Source organism: Alexandromys fortis, unplaced genomic scaffold (genome assembly GCF_014885135.2).
Source record: "Alexandromys fortis isolate MF-2015 unplaced genomic scaffold, M_Fortis_MF-2015_v1.1 scaffold_22, whole genome shotgun sequence".
NCBI classification, from domain to species: Eukaryota; Metazoa; Chordata; class Mammalia; order Rodentia; family Cricetidae; genus Alexandromys; species Alexandromys fortis.
This window is the reverse complement of record NW_026067900.1, coordinates 4067678-4083448: the sequence shown is the minus strand read 5'-3', so window position 1 is coordinate 4083448 and position 15771 is coordinate 4067678. Positions and strand designations below refer to the sequence as shown.

Genomic DNA, 15771 nt, shown 5'->3' with positions numbered 1-15771 from the left:
CCGTTGTGAGTGTAATAGAGTAGAGGGGAAGAAAACAAGCCTTGGCAAGTGCGTGAAAGCCATTCCACTGGAAATGTCTGCTTGGGACCCCTGTAAGCCCGTCACCCAGCCCCTGGAATCGGGGCTTTGGAAATGCTCCAGGTGGCGTGCTCTGAGTGGCGTGCTGCGGGTGGCGTGCTCCGAGTGGCGTGCTGCGGGTGGCGTGCTGCGGGTGGCGTGCTGCGAGTGGCGTGCTGCGGGTGGCGTGCTGCGGGTGGCGTGCTCCGAGTGGCGTGCTGCGGGTGGCGTGCTGCGGGTGGCGTGCTGCGAGTGGCGTGCTGCGGGTGGCAAGCTGCGGGTGGCGTGCTGCTGTGTCTGTGCCGGATGCCCAAGTCCCCACGAGCAGGTAACCCAGGCCACGATCACAGCTGTGACTGGGACAGAGGCACCAGGCTCAGGTCTCATAACTCAGGTGCCTGCAGGAGAACGGGGAGGTGAAGCCGACAGCGTGTTTGTTCTAATTGAACCATGGTGTCTTTTGAACCCAGCATGAGGCTTGCGTCTGTTTTTACAGCTCAAACTGAACACTTTCTACATTCGCTACTGCTCCTTGGTTTGTTGTTTTATTTGAGAAGTACTTGTTCAAATTTCTGCAATCGTGAAAATAACATGCTTATTAAAGTGTTTTGAAAATGAGAACAGAATGAAAATATGCTTAATGTTATTGGTTGCATTTTCATAGATTTCCTTCTACTGTTTTAAAAATGTACTATAGAACAGGGCAGGAGGGTTGCACTCGGGTCATTCCAGCGCCCAGTCAAGGCGGGAGGATTGAGATTCTGAGGCCACCCTGGGGCTACATAGCAAATTATTGGCCTGAACTAAACAGAGAGAGCCTATGGCAAACAGGGAAGCAAACAAGATTACTGTCACAACATTTAAAGTGGTTAAGCCTTTGTCTTGCCCCTTCCAAGGCAGTGGAGGTTTCTGGGGGTGCTTTAGGATCCGGATAGTGTCAAGGAGTGGTAAAGGGAAGTCATCGCCCATTGGCCAGGTATGAACAACACTGCACGTTTGGGTGTGAGAATCCACAGCCTCACCGACCACATATGGTCTGAATGGTTCGCTAGTTCTCCAGGGTCCACCTCGCAACCAAAACGCCACCTCCCTCCTTGACTATGCTGAGTTAGGATAATTTCTTTTCCAGGAATGACTCACCTGGTCTCCAAACTTCTGATCTTGGGGTGGGCCGCGTCGGCTGCCTACAAAGAAGAAGCCAGGCCTGATTTCTTGTGCTAACCTGCTGTCTGTGGCCTGTTGGGGAGTCTTGGACAGCTATGGCTGTTTCTCATGGTCTTTCCTTGGTCTGGTCAAGCTGGATGTGTTGACTTTGGGAATTAGGTATCCTGTTCTGAGCTGCACAGCCCTTCTTCCCTCACCAAGAGAGATAGAAGCCGGATAGTGACCCTTCACACCACAGAGACAAATCCAGCAATCTCGCACAGGGGGTAGGTAGATAAGAGAAGAGGGACATGACGTTTAAAAGTAGCCTCAAACAGGGACTGGGGGATGTAGCTCAGCTGGTAGAACGCTACCTGGAGACAGACTCTAAGTTGGATTCCCATGTTCTGTGTAGAGCGGGCATGGTGGTGAATATCTGTGATGTTAGCACTCAGAGGTAGAAGCACGGGAATCTGAAGTTCACGGTCATTCTTGGCTACCTAGTGAAGTCAAGGCTGGTTTAGGCTACATGGAGCTGTCTCAAAAAAAAAAAAAAGCAATAAAACAAAACAAAAAACCTCAAAGCAGCCTTAAAAAAGCAGTTCAAGTCATGTGTGAAGAAGGGAGGCTGTGGGGTCAGATGGGAGAGGGAAGGAGAACAGGAAACTGTTGGCCTGTGCATATGGAGGACAGCCGTGAGACTGCTCTTGCTCTTGGGTGTCCTGTCCCAGGCATCTGTGCTGAGCCAGGTTAGGGCAGCTTCTCACCATAGGAAGCGGGAGGGCAAGCAGGCGTTGGGGCTGTGGTCGCGTGAATGGAAAATTTGAAGTTAAGAGGGTTGGTGGTTTAGCCCAGTGGCTAAGGCTGTTTGCTTCCAAGACAGATAAAGCCCCATCTCAAAATAAAATGCACCCCCATAAAAGCAAACCTCAGGGACTTATGACACAATCAGAGTGGCGCATGACCCTGACCTTCCTGTTTACACCGTAGACCCGCTTCTCAGAGAGCAAATCCATAAACTAATGGGAGATGCTAACATCAGGCAGGCACACTGGAGTTGACCATGGGAAGATCTGGAAATAGCGCCTGGGAAGGGACTTAATCTAGTGATTGATTAGCAGCCTCTACTTCAGCTGAAATGGAGATTCCTTCCCACTACTGTGGCAAAGAGTCCTTGTGCCAACCAAGCAGGTGACTAAACAGATGAGCAGATTCTTGCAGCATGCACGGAAGGTCGCCAACCCCAAGCGTATGCTGGAGTGTTTTATAAACTTATGCCATAGGGAATCTAAAATCGTGGAGTCAGTGCCAGATAATGGAAGTGTTGGGGCTGAGCGAGCCCGTCTAGGAGTCAAGGGTGTATCCTCTCCTCTTTCACACGGTTCCTCTGGTTGGGGCTTCCATAGCTCAGGCAGGTTGGTGGCATCAGCCTCAGTGAAGGGATGGCCAATGTCTACATCCGGCCTTTGGTTTGTTATGAAAGGGACTGATAGTCTCAGTAAAGAACTCTACAGTTGAAGATAATTCCTTAATTGCCGACAGTTCTGACTCGGGGGTGCCAGACAGGAGTGGATGGTTTCTAATAGATGCTAAATGAGTTTTTAGTTGGGCTGTTTCATTAATGAAAATCCCATAAAAGTGTCGTGTAGCCTCAAAAGTGTAAGTATTCCTATGCGTCCAAGTTCCCAAGTTCTATGATTCTATTTGGTCGAAATGGTAGAAATTCTTCCGCACCCAAGACCTCGTTGAACATCATAGCCTGTTTGACATAAGTTACTTTTTGTCCTCTTAAATGTAATTTGTTTAAAAATTGAAGTTCTTTGTCTGGGGAAGTGAAATGTTCACATTTTGAAAGTCTAAAAATAAAACACTGGAGAACCGATGCCAAAACAATGGTGTCAGTCAGAAATGCTTCTCAACCCAGCGTCGGAGCGGGGCTAATTACAGCATCCGCGCCTCGGTACCCACACTCATTGTTTAAGCCAATTAACCACGGGCTTGAGAAACCTAAGTTCTAAAACCTTTGAAAAACTCCCGTTTCCTGATGAATCGCGACAGCCAAATACTGTGCAGAGGTAAGATTTGGTATGAATGGTTATCTTTTATAACCAAGTTTTTCAATTAAGAGTATCCATGCCATTCTCTTCGTGGATAGATAGGTTCCCCCAAATCAGCTTCCGTTACACATGCATTGTTTTTTTGATTCGTTTAGAAACAAGAACAAGCGTTCTTAATGGCTCACCAGATCAGATTGACTAAAGTGGCTTATTCAAAATCTCTACAGAGAAGTACAAGATTGAATAAATCTATTAAGGAAATTGCTTTGGGGACTGGAGGTGTTGCTGGGTGGCAGAGCAATTGTCTAGCATGTGCGAAGGGCTGGGTTCTAGGCCCCATATTTCAGGAGGTGAGGTGAGGGTCTTGCTTCTGGGAAAGTTGTTTTCAAGCTCAAGATGAGGGTGGGGAATGCGGAAACTTCTGAAACCTCCATTTAATGGTCCTTGAGGCTCTGTCTGAGAAGGATTGGCTGCCCTAGTGTCAGAAGCCTTTTGTTTTCAAGCCTTTCCCCCTTCTTGGGGAGCACTTGGTTTTTATTTCATCTGTAAAGTCAAAAGCATTTACAATTGCAGCTGATTGGTATAGCCACATAACTTAGGAGCCTCCTGGTATCTTAAATAATCAGAGTTGGGGGTCCTTTATATCCTAGGTATAAACTGTTCAATAATTTAGCACTTATTTTTTTTCCCAACAGATGTGAATTATTAAAAAGAAAATGGCCCAACAGGACACTGTATTTCCTTCTCTTGTCACCCAGGAAGGGTATACTATCTGGAAAATATGCATCTAAGGTATACTTTTTCTTTCCACCCATCCCACAAGGGTTGCTAGAGGGTGTGAGGGTTATGATAGAGAGAGCTTCTGGCCATCGCATTGTAAAGGGTCATTTTGCTTAAGGGCAAGAAAAGCATTTTAACATCCTGGCTCCTGTGGACCACCCCATGACCCCCAAAGGCAGAGATTTCACAGTGGCTCTGCAATCGACTTGGGTTTCCTGCCAACAGTGAAATCACCGTGGAGCTGGAGGCAAATGTTCCCATTAGCCCTTTGAAATTGGGAGTTGCTTATTGGATGCCTGTGGGGAAACACTGGCTTACAGAAAGGCATTGCGCAGCCTGCATATCATAAGTCCTTGCTAAATGAGCCATCATTTAAAGAGTGAGGTGATCTCACAGCCACGTCTGATTTTTCCTAGCTCATCCTGCAGTATCATTTGGATAGCCCCTCAAAACAAATAAATTTTACAAAGGACCTCATTTCTTTTTATGGGTGAAACAAAACCATGGCACCCTAGGGGATATTCTCACTCTCCAGAGTTCCCAGCCCTTGTGATTGGCTCCTGTAAGATGTCTGTTCCTCATTTCTGGAACTGCCTGGCCCCTAGAGACTCTGGAGTTCATGGTCACTGCTTTGGGGACCGGGAGAGGGAGGCAGTAGGTCAACAGACCTCTGGGGTCAGCTTGCTCTGGCTATCACACCTGATAAGGGGAAGCCTCCTGCTTCCTGGAGGCCATGGAGCCTGCTAAGAGCCCACTTAATTCCATGGGCATAGTCACCTTAAAGTCTTGTTTAGCTCCCAAAGAGAGCTCTTTTGTGTAGAAACTTTTCCTTGAATCTCATTTGTTAATGGAGACAATTTGTATTTCTTTCTTTGGGGAGTCTAAAGTCGGGCTTGAAAGATTTCCATTTCCCCACCAGCCACTTGTAACCCTGTGGTTCCCTTCCACAGGCGAGTGAGGACCATGCCCCGACACAGCCAGTCCCTGACCATGGCACCCTATTCTTCTGTGAGCCTGGTGGAGCAGCTGGAAGACAGGATCCTCTGTCATGAGAAAACCACGGCAGCCCTGGTGGAGCATGCCTTCCGCATCAAAGACGACATCGTCAGCAGTTTGCAGAAGATGCAGAACAAAGGGGGAGGGGACCGCTTAGCCAGGCTGTTCTTGGAAGAACACATCAGGAATATAACCGCCATCGTGAAGCAACTGAATCGGGATATCGAGGTAAGGGGTGTGCAAGCCGGCGAGCATGGTCATCTCCCCAGACCTGGTTTGTGACAGGTTGTCCAAGTCTGAGTCCCAACTGTCAAACAGTCATGTGTGCGTGCTTGGTGTGTGGTGGTGGGCGGGATGGATGGGTGTACTCACCCACTCATGCATGAACAGAGGCTGACTTTGGTGATCTTCTATCGTTCTCCACTTCTGGTTTCATTTCTGTTGCTGTGTAAAAGACCCAACAGAAAGCAACTCAGAAGACAAAACGTTTATTCATTTATTTATTTTTATTATATGTGCGTTGTGTTTTGTCTGCATGTGTGTCTGTGTGAGGGTGTTGGAGCCTCTGGAACCGGAGTTACAAACAGTTGTGAGCTGCCAAGTGAGTGCTGGGACTTGAACTCAGATCCCCTCCAAACGCAGTCAGTGTTCTTACCCGCTGAGCCATCTCTCCAGCCCCAACCAAAGGGTTCATTTTAGCTTACAATTTCCAGGTTCCAGCCCATCCTTGTGGGGAAGTTGAGGTAGGAACTTCAAGTAGCCAGACGCGGCACATGCGGGGCAAAGGGAAATGAACTCTTGAGTACAGTCTGCTTGCCCATTAGCTTGATTTCTCCACTACTTCGCATCTAGCCACGGTGGATTGGCTCATCTCACATCAATTAACATAAGACACACACCCCCACAGGCACACCCACCGTCCAATCCAGTGTAGATAGTCCCTCACTGAGTCTCTCCTTGTGTGAGTCTAGGTTGTGCCAAATAGACAATTGAACTGTCTCACTAGTTTAATTTTTGAGACAGGATCTCTTACTGCCCCTGGAACTGGCCTTTTCGGCTGGGCTGGCTGGCCAGCAAGCCTCAGAAATCTGCCGGTCTGTCCTCCAGCTCTGCGGCCCTACACACACACACACCGCCATGCTGGGTTCTTACATGGGTGCTGGGGATCCAAACAGCTCAGCAGCTTGCGAAGCACTCGCTCTGCCAACTGAATCATCTGTCCAGCCCTTCTCTGCTTTTGTGACGAGCACTCACAGTGTAGCCCAGGCTGGCCTTGAACTTGCAACTCGTAGTAGTCCTCCTGCCTCCACATCCCAAATGCTAGAACTTCAGGCATTTGGCACCAGATCTGAACTATCTGCCTTGTCTATTACTAGATGTTTCTAGAACTGTGTCTTATGTAGCCTAGGCTGGCCTTGAGCTCCATGTAGCCACGGATTACCTTAAACACCGTATACTCCTGTTTCTCCCTCTTAAATGCTGGGATTGTAGGTGTGTGTTACCTGCACAGCTTCATGGCATTCTGGAGACCAAAACTAGGCTTTTGTACACACTAGGAAAGCACTCCGTCAACTGAGATACATCCCAGCCCTAGGTTTACTTTAGGGTAGGGTCCCAGTTGCAGCCTGACCTCAGACTCACTGTGCAACTAGTGTTCCTTGAACTCCTGATCTTCCCGTTTCCTAATCCTGGGATTAAGAATTACCCCCACAGGATTGAGAGGAAACTCAGCAGTTAAGATCACCTGATGCTTTTGCATAGGACCTGGATTTGGTTCCCAGCACCCACATGGCAGCTCACAACCATCAGTAGTAGTACCTCCAGTTTCAGTGGATCTGGTACCCTCTTCTGGCCTTCTCAGATACACAGGCACACGCAGCAGTCATTCATGCAAAACACTCACACACATAAAATAAAAATAAATAAATCTTTTTAAAAATGCTTTGTCTCTTCTTTTTAATTTTTAAAAAAATTACAGTATTTTTTATTTGTGTGTGTGTGTGTGTATTTACGTACTATGGTGCATGCATGGAGGTCAGAGAGCACTTTCAAGAGTCAGTTCTGTCCTTCTCCCATGTGAGTCCTGGGGATTGAACTCAAGTCATCAGCCTTAGCAGCAAGCACCTTTGCCTGCTGAGCCATCTCTCCTGCCCTGTCTTGTCTTAATGATCACCAAGGAAACTGCTTGCAGGAATATCCGAGTTACATTAAAGTTCTGCGGTATTTGATGGCAGTAACTGTCAGTGCTGTTTGTGTTTATTCTAAATTTACCTTGCTGATTATTAAATCATTTTGTTTTCTTTGCATCTCCGTGGAGATGGAGAACTAGACAGGACGTTTTCCTGTAAACCCCTTCATGCCTTAGAAGATGGTTATTTCCTAGGTTACCCGACCAGCCCTGGCCGCGCCAGATGAGATGTTTCTAGACTGAAATGATTACACGGTGCATGTTGTATTGTTCAGGCAGTTCGGGTGTTTGAATGGCTTCTCACACTCCTCTTTATTTGTGCTGGCGAGGTCAGTGTTGCCTGTTCTTAGAATCTGTAAGTTTACTTCGAGTTTTCAGTAACCCCAGGGGCCATGCAATTTAGCTCGGAAAGCATAAGACCCGCCAGGCATGGCCTGGGTTTCCAGCTCCGCAAAAGGTCAGTTTCCTCCACATGTCATTCTCAGCCACGTGAGTAAAAGGGCAGCCAGAGGTGAAACCTTTGTTTCCTGTCGGGTGCTGTGTTCCAATCATGCTTTCCTAGGCAGATTTGTATTTTTGTTTATTTGTTTGGAGACAAGATTTCATGGGGCCTAGGCTGGCCTTGGGGTTCCTAGTGTCTTAAGATTGACCTTCAGCTTCTGCCTTCTGAGTACTGGCATTACAGGTGTGTACCGTCAGTCAGTTTATGTAATACAGATTGGACTCAGGGCTTCATGCATGCTAGGTCAACATGCTACAACTGCATGACATCTTCCAGACCCTAGATTTGTGTGTGTGTGTGTGTTTAAATAGCTTTATTGAAGTGTAATTTAAATGTCACAAAAAATCCAGTGACCAGTATGCAATCAAATGAGTTTTAGGAAATTTATAAAATTGTGCACCCATTGACATGATCTCATTCTAGGACGCTGCCATTGCCTCCTCCCCAAATTCACAGGAACTCTGCTCTCACCCTAGCATCAAGCAATCCATGTAAGCACTTCAGACAACATCCCACGTTTCCCAGGCTGGCCCCCACGCACTGTGGAGCAGAGAACCACGCTCAGAGCTTTGCACATGCTCGGCTGCTCCTCTTCCCCACTGAGCCGCTCCCACAGCTCGCCTGCTAATGTCTGCGAAGTCCGCCTTAGCTTTTTTTCTCTTTTATGGTTCATGCTTTTAGTGGTATGGCCTAATAACTGTTTGATTACTAGCCCAAGGAGGCAGAGGCTTTCTCTGGTGTTTTCTGCCAAACTTTTAGTTTTCATATTTGATTTTGTCAGTTAGTTTTGGTAAATGGGGTGGCGTGAGGTAAGACATTCGCCGACTAGAACAGACTGTGAGCTTCTCAAGTAAAAGCCTGTCCTGTTCATCTTCCCGTGTTCAAGCAGTGTTGGAAGGCAATATGGGAAGGATGTCAGTGGAATAGAATACTGGAGAAAGGTTCATTTCTACAGAACAGGAATTTATTTAACATGTGTGTGCACTTGTGGTAATGCGTTTATGTGGAGATGGGTGTGGGTGCATGTGGGGGCCCAAAGACAGCCTCACGTGTCACTCCTGTACTCCCTTGAGCTCTGCGCCTCTTTATTTCTTTGAGACAGGGTCTCTTACTGACCTAGATCTCCCCAAGCAAGGTGGCAGGATGTCCAGTGAGCCCACAGACTCCTCCTGCTGCCATTTCCCCAGCACTGGCATTACAGCTACTCACTATGGCGCCCAGATTTTTTTATATGGGTTCTGGGGACCAACTGCAAGTCCTCATGTTTCAAACAAATACTTCAGTGACTGAACTGTCCCCCAGTTTCCACGGGTCCTTTTAGAAAGATCCAGGATCTATTCTTGAAGGTGCTGTCCCTCGTGACTCAGTCACCTTTCAATAATTCCCCCCTCCCAGCACTGCCGCGATGAGGGTTGAGTTTCAATACCATTTGGGAGGGGACACCCTTATCTAACCCAGGACAAAGCTTAGGAAATGAATCGATGCTCAGTTTAGAGCAAAGCCAGCTGTGGGCTTGCTGGAACTGCAATGCCTTTTTATGTAACCATAAAAGTGACCCGCAGTCTGAAGCCCATGCGCAGGGGTGCTGAGACTAAGAACAGCCCTACTCTCCAATAGACCCCTTTCCTTTTCCATTTGCCCCTTGGGAGCTCTTCTAGAACCTGAACTGGATTTATTTATTTGTACTGAAGACACAGTCTTTTATAGCCCAGGTTGACCTTGAAGTAGCTGTGTTGCAGAGAATGCCCTTGAACTTGGGATCCTTTGGCCTCCACCTCCCAAGTGCTGACTGCACAATCCAGAAAGTAACATTTCAGAGGTAGCTTTCTAAACTCAGGGTTCTAGGGGCTGAGGATGAAACTCAGTTGGTAGAGAACCAGCCTAGCACGTGTGAAGCCCAGGGTTTGATCTCAAACATAACAGAAACGGGGTGCGGTGGTACGCACCTATAATCCCAGGGCCTGAGAAGTAGAGACAGGAAAGTCAGGAGATCTAGCTGATCCTTGACTATATAGGAAGTTCAAGGTTGGCCTTGGCTACATGAGACCCTGTCTCGGAAAAAAAAATTGTTTAGTGTTTGAACAATTTATGGTGTAGTGAATTTGAAATCACAGTTTTGTTTTTCTCCACTCTCTGAAGCACATTTTATGTAATGATGTTTCTTGCCTCGTCTAGAAAACACTCTTTTTCATTTCCGTGCATTTTTAAGAGTATACAAATTTTGCAAATGAAAAGACGATTTCTGTTGTAGAGGTGGAAAACTGAATAAAATCTAATTTGGGCAGAAAATTTGCTTGGGGTATCCGAATGTTTACTTTCCTGTCACTGGTAATAATTATGCATCATGTCGGAGTAACGGCAAGGACGTTTAGAAACTTAAGATTCCGCCGTGGAATGCCAATTATATGTATCTGTATATATTTTTAACCTAAGCGTGTCTGCCCAGACACATCTAAGATGAAGGCGCCTGATGAGACATTCAGATTGCTGCACTCTAGCCAAATTTCCTCAAAGGGAAATCATGGCTGTATTAGCCAGTTTGGGCCGCTATGACAGATGAGCACAGGTTATGTGGTCAGATAGCAGAGATTTATTTCCTGCCGTCCTAGAGAGTAGGAGGTTCAAGGTCCAAAGCCCTGCTTCCTGCCATCAAGGGAGAGAGCAGAAGCAAGCTCTTTCCTTTTTATTATTTATTCTTTCTTTTTGTAAGTCAGGAATCATGTAGACCATGCCGGTCTCAAACTTGATATCTAGCCAAGGATGAGTTGAGCCGCTGATCCTCCTGCATCCTCCTCCCGAGTGCCGGGATAACAGATGTGCCTCACCTGCCTCACCATGCCAAGTGTGTGCATTGCTAGGGAACAAGCTCAAGGCTTCATGTATGCGAGACCAGCTTTACCAGCTGGGCTACATCCCCAGCTGGCATGTTGTATTAGCACAGTGCTATGTGTGAAGCCCTTGCTAGGAATCCCACCATTAGGCTTCCCATCCCTATAACCTAATTATATTCCAAAGACCTCGTCCTAACACTGGAGGCTATGGTTTCAGCATATGCATTTTAGGAGGATAAGTGTGATGGAGAATACAAACTTTAAAGTCCTAAAAGGAACTCTTTGCTTATCAGCAATATAAAATTGGGAGGGTAGGGTGGCTGAAAAGAGGGCTCAGTACTTAAGAGCACTTACTGCTTAATCATGAGACTCGGAGTTCAGATCCCAGCACCCACATCAGATGACCCAGATCCTGGGTACCTGCATGCATGTTTGTGCGCGCACGTGCACACACACGCATGCACACACAAAACACAAATAATAAAAATAAAAAATATTTTTAAAAAGCTATTACACCGAAGATGAGAGTGGTAAAAAGATGATAGTTGCATATTTAAAATGAAGAGACATTAATATACTTAGATTGTATTCAAGTACAATGTTTGGCATTTTATTTGTGTATTTGTGTTCGAGGACTAGATTCTTACAGAGTTTCTTCTGTAAATTGCTTGGCTTTTTGTTATCTTTTATTAATGTTTTATACTTGCTTTTCAGTTCATTCAAAATTTTTACTGGGTATTGTTTTGTTAAGAACCGTGACTGTAGGTCATTTTTTAATAATGTAAAACTGAAGCTAAAGCCGGTGCCAATAACTGAAGCGCACTCCAGTCTCTCGGCGCCGCTGGGGAAATGGAGATACATTCATTCTGTGTGTTGGTAAACATGCCTGGAGAAGTCTTTGTACATCTTTGTCCTGTGGCTCTGAACACCACTGCAGGCAGGAGAAAGGACGAAGGATGACATCACACCACTAGCCTAGGTCACCCTCAGAGAACCAGAACTAAATTGTAACTTTCATGGTTTTAGTCCCCTTAAACTGTTTACTCTATATGGTAGTAGTTCAATAAAGATTTTCTCATTAGCCGCCCCAGGTTCCTTGTCCCTTCCAGAATCCTGTCATTATCACTCATGTTCTAGGAGTGAATTCCACATCACGTGGCTCATTAGGTAAAGGTGTTCACCGCCAAGTGTGAGGACCAGAGTTCAAGCCCCGGGACCCACACGATAGAAGGAGAGAACCCACTCCCACCAGTTGTACGCTGACCTTCACACTAGCCCTGTGGCATGCCCCCTACACAAATAAATAAAGATAATAAAAAATAAAATGGCAGCCTCTAGGCTAGCAGGACAGCGTGTGCACTTGATAGCGTGGAGCGAGACAGTCTCCTGTTCCGGCGTGTCCCACCCGCAGTCTCCCTGTTAGCGTTCCTCTTGTGATGTGGAGCATGTCATCAATTATGTACTCCTCAGAAACTTCCCACAAATCATCATCAGCATCCTTGTTCATGCAAGTTATAATATAGTCAAGCGTGAGTTCTGCATGGCTGGATTTTCCACCCCGCCTTTGACATGAGCCGTTTTCACTCCCCAGAAGCTAAGTCCTGTGCATTGTTGGCGAGCCTCTTCTTGGTGATAAATATACTCTTCCCTGCCAGTCTGAGGGCTGGGAGGAACAGCTTGGATGCCCCCACAAGTCCCCTTGGGGAGTTTGCTCTGTTTTTGGCTTGTGGGGAGCCATGCAATGGAATCTGTTATCTGGTTGGTTCGAATCCACGGACCTGCACCTTGGTTTCTACAAGCTCAGACTTCATGGTGTCCTGCTGGCTTGGGGCATTGACTTTGACTTAGCTGGGTATGGAAAGCCCAGTCAAGCCCACACATAGCAAAGTAGACTGTACAGTTTAATAATTTGCAATCAGAGTATTGGAGTGTGGCGTTGGACTTTATTGATATGTCAGATCTGAGGGGAGGCTGGGGAGCTGAGTGGTGTGAGTGACAGGCAAGAGCCTGGTTTCATGTGCACCCAGCGGCATCAGTGGGGCGAGAGATTTGGTTCCTGGGATTCATGTATTTACCCGACAAGGGAATTCTAGCCTGCAGTTTTATGAGCTGGCTCTAGTCTAATCCCTGTTAGGGGGATTTGGGGATTGATTATCACACACCCTCACAAAAGATTGGAAGTAGAGGATCCTGAGGATTGGACCTAGGTCATCAGGCTTGGTGGCAAGCATTTTTACTCACCAAACTATCTCCCTTTTCCCACTATATATATATGTCATAATATATAATTATATATAATAATATGTATATTGAGACAGCACCTTATATAACCCAGGGTAGCCTTGAACTCCCTAGTAAACCAAGGATAACCTTGAACTTTTAGTCTTCCTATTGCCGTCTTTAGATTACTGGTATTACAGGTAGGTGTCACCAAACTTTGTTTCTATGATGGTAGGGATTGAACCTGGGACTTTATACATGCTAGGCAAGCACTCTACCAACTGATCTATATCCCAACCCCTGTCTCCTATACATTTCAGTTTGCCTGAGTTCATCTTCGAGGTCCTGATCACCACAGGACTATGACAATCTGTGAGCCTTCCACCTGGAAGAGCAGGCCTGAACCGTAGAGCTAGGAGCTACATTCAGTGGTGGTGGATTTAGGGTGAGGCAGGAGCTGCTAGAGTGGCAGGAGCTAGCATGTTTACCCAGAGATAGAAGGTTCGCCCTTAGCCCCACACCACACTCCAGTGGGCATGTGGGTGGTGAAGGCTAAGTAACCATAGCAACACTAGCTTATATCGGTGAGCATAAGACAATGGGATGGAGAGTGGCTATAGGGCTATTTAGAAAAGATGGTTACATTGGGACTGAAAACAGCAGAGAACAGCCAGGCTGGAGTGGAGGAGAGACCCCGGGGCCTGTGCCAGAGGCAGAAAGGGTAGACTGAGGACCAGCCAGCAGCCTGGAGGGCCGTGAGGTGAAGGAAGGGGCCACTCAGAAGCCTTGAAACCAGGATATGATGTTTGGGTTTGGCTTTTGAGGAGGCTTGGAGGATAAGGGTACTAATCTAACTTGATGATCTGAATTTGGTTCCTTGAACCCACAGGGTAGAAAGAGAGAACCCATGCCTGAACCTTGTCCTCTGACCTTCATAAGTTCACCATGACAGATACATACACAATATATATATAATGTGTGTATATATATAATGCATATATATATACACACAATTTTCTTTTTTAAAGCCATCATATAGGGGTTTTTTGGTGTTGTTGTTGGGATAGAGGGTCGTAGTTTTTTTTTTTTGAGTGTCTTGTTATGTAGTCCAGGCTGGTCTGGAACCCACAATTCCACTCCAACTCCTAAGTAGCTAGGATTATAGTTGTATGCCACCACACCTGTCTTCATTACTTTTAAATGCTAGAGCAATTCATTCATATTCGTGGTGCTGAGGATGCGTTAGTAGATAATCAAATAGATAGACACTTTCCCCTGGTAGAGCTTACAGATGGACACGCGCTGGCTACTGTGAAAGAAAAAGGTTGTTTGGGACCAAGAGTAGAAGCAAAGGGCCTGGGCATGTAGCTCAGAGGTAACATGCTTGCTTGGCTTGCTCAGACTTCAGGTCTGATCTCCCTAGGAGGCAGGAGGCAGGCAGCAGCTCCCAGATAAGTAGAGCTGTAACAGCAGCGGTTCAGCTTCGGGAGCTGCTGCAGATGTGGAGACTAGTGGGTAGATTTGGAGTTATTCTGAAGGTAGGGATGACAGAACCTTCTGCACGCTGGAGGGAGAGACTTCTGTTTGGGATTTGAGAGGTTTTGAGGGGCCCGTGATGAAACTAAACACCAGGTGGAACTAAATACCAGAAAAATCCATTCCACATATCAAGCTGGACCTGGAAAACTTTAGCCTCTGCTTGGGTGAAGAGTCAGGCGGGGAAGTCCCACCTGATGAAGCGCGGTTCCGTGTGGTGGGGCCTCTCTCTGTTGCATGTTCATTTTTAAATCCCTTTCCGTCTAGGAAGAGGTGGAGACAGAGACTCATGGAGAACTCTCTGCAGCCAGTTCCTAAGCAACTCTGAGGGCCTGGACTGTCTCCGTGTGTGCATAAATGCTATTATGTGACAACTCCCACAGAGTCCATACTCTGTACTAGCTTTGGGGAGGGGAGCTTCTTCAGTGATTGCCCATGTCTTGGGAGAAAAAGACATGTGTCTATATCAAGTTGGCTGGCCTCTTCTCTCTTGGTCTTTGTCTGATGGACTTGGCCATATACTTGGCCACTCTGGAGTCATTGCTGCTATAACCCTGTCTCCTAAGGGCACATCTGATAATCTGCACAGACCAAAGACAGCTTCTCAAACTGACAACGAAGGACAATTCATGTTTTGCCAAAGGCCAGAAGCGACTTAAAGTAAAAGTTCCGAGATGGCAGATCAGGGCACCTTTCTGACATTACTGGGCTTCTGCGGTTTTGCTCGAGAATTTCTTTAAACAACAGCCCTCTAATGGTCTCCGTCTTTACGTAAACGTTTAGTCTTGTGCATATGGTGTAAAGCTCAGATGTTTCCCTGGATTCTTCACAGCATTGCTAATGCTGTGCCTCCTTCAGCTGCATAAGAACTCTAAAAGTTAATGTACCTTTTCATCTCTAAGCTGTAAAAGAAAAGCCTTCTTTTTCCCTGATGATGAACACAATGTGGGAAATACAAGAGGAATCTGCTGATAAAATAAGGAAGATGTTAACATCGCCCTATTTTACAAGGTTCTTAGCTCACAGCGGGAACCAACCTGTGTGTTTATTTTATACTCTTTCTTCTTGTTCACTAACTCTACACAACACACGCATCCTTTTTTTTTTTCTTGAGGCAGGGTTTCTTTGTGTAGCCTTGGCTATCTTAGAACTCACTCTGCAGGCCAGGCTGTCCTCGAATTCATAGAGATCTGCCTGCCTCTGCCTCCCGAGCGCTGGAATTAAAGGTATGGACTACCACTGCCCAGTTTCCCCTTGTTCTTAAAATTCTCTACGACAGCCAGGCATGGTGGTGCACTACTTTAATCCCAGCACTTGGAAGACAGAAGCAGGTGGATTGGTATGAATTGAGACCAGTCTGGTCTACATAGCGAGTTCTAGGCTAGCCAGGGCTACATACCGAAAGTGGTCCCTAAATAAACAAATAAGTGATACCCTTTTTGAATTGCCTCGTGTTTGCGT

General features: G+C 46.5%; 1 protein-coding gene across 1 annotated transcript in view; it reads left to right on the top strand.

Moving 5' to 3' along the window:
* Fam81a (family with sequence similarity 81 member A) overlaps window positions 1-15771 on the top strand; it is a 53468-nt gene that overhangs the window by 12519 nt on the left and 25178 nt on the right. Inside the window, exons 2-3 of the mRNA XM_050126030.1 lie at window positions 3953-4049; window positions 4988-5261. Coding sequence (XP_049981987.1) covers window positions 4039-4049; window positions 4988-5261 — 285 coding nt within the window. The 5' untranslated portion in view covers window positions 3953-4038. The remainder of the gene's footprint in view (window positions 1-3952; window positions 4050-4987; window positions 5262-15771) is intronic.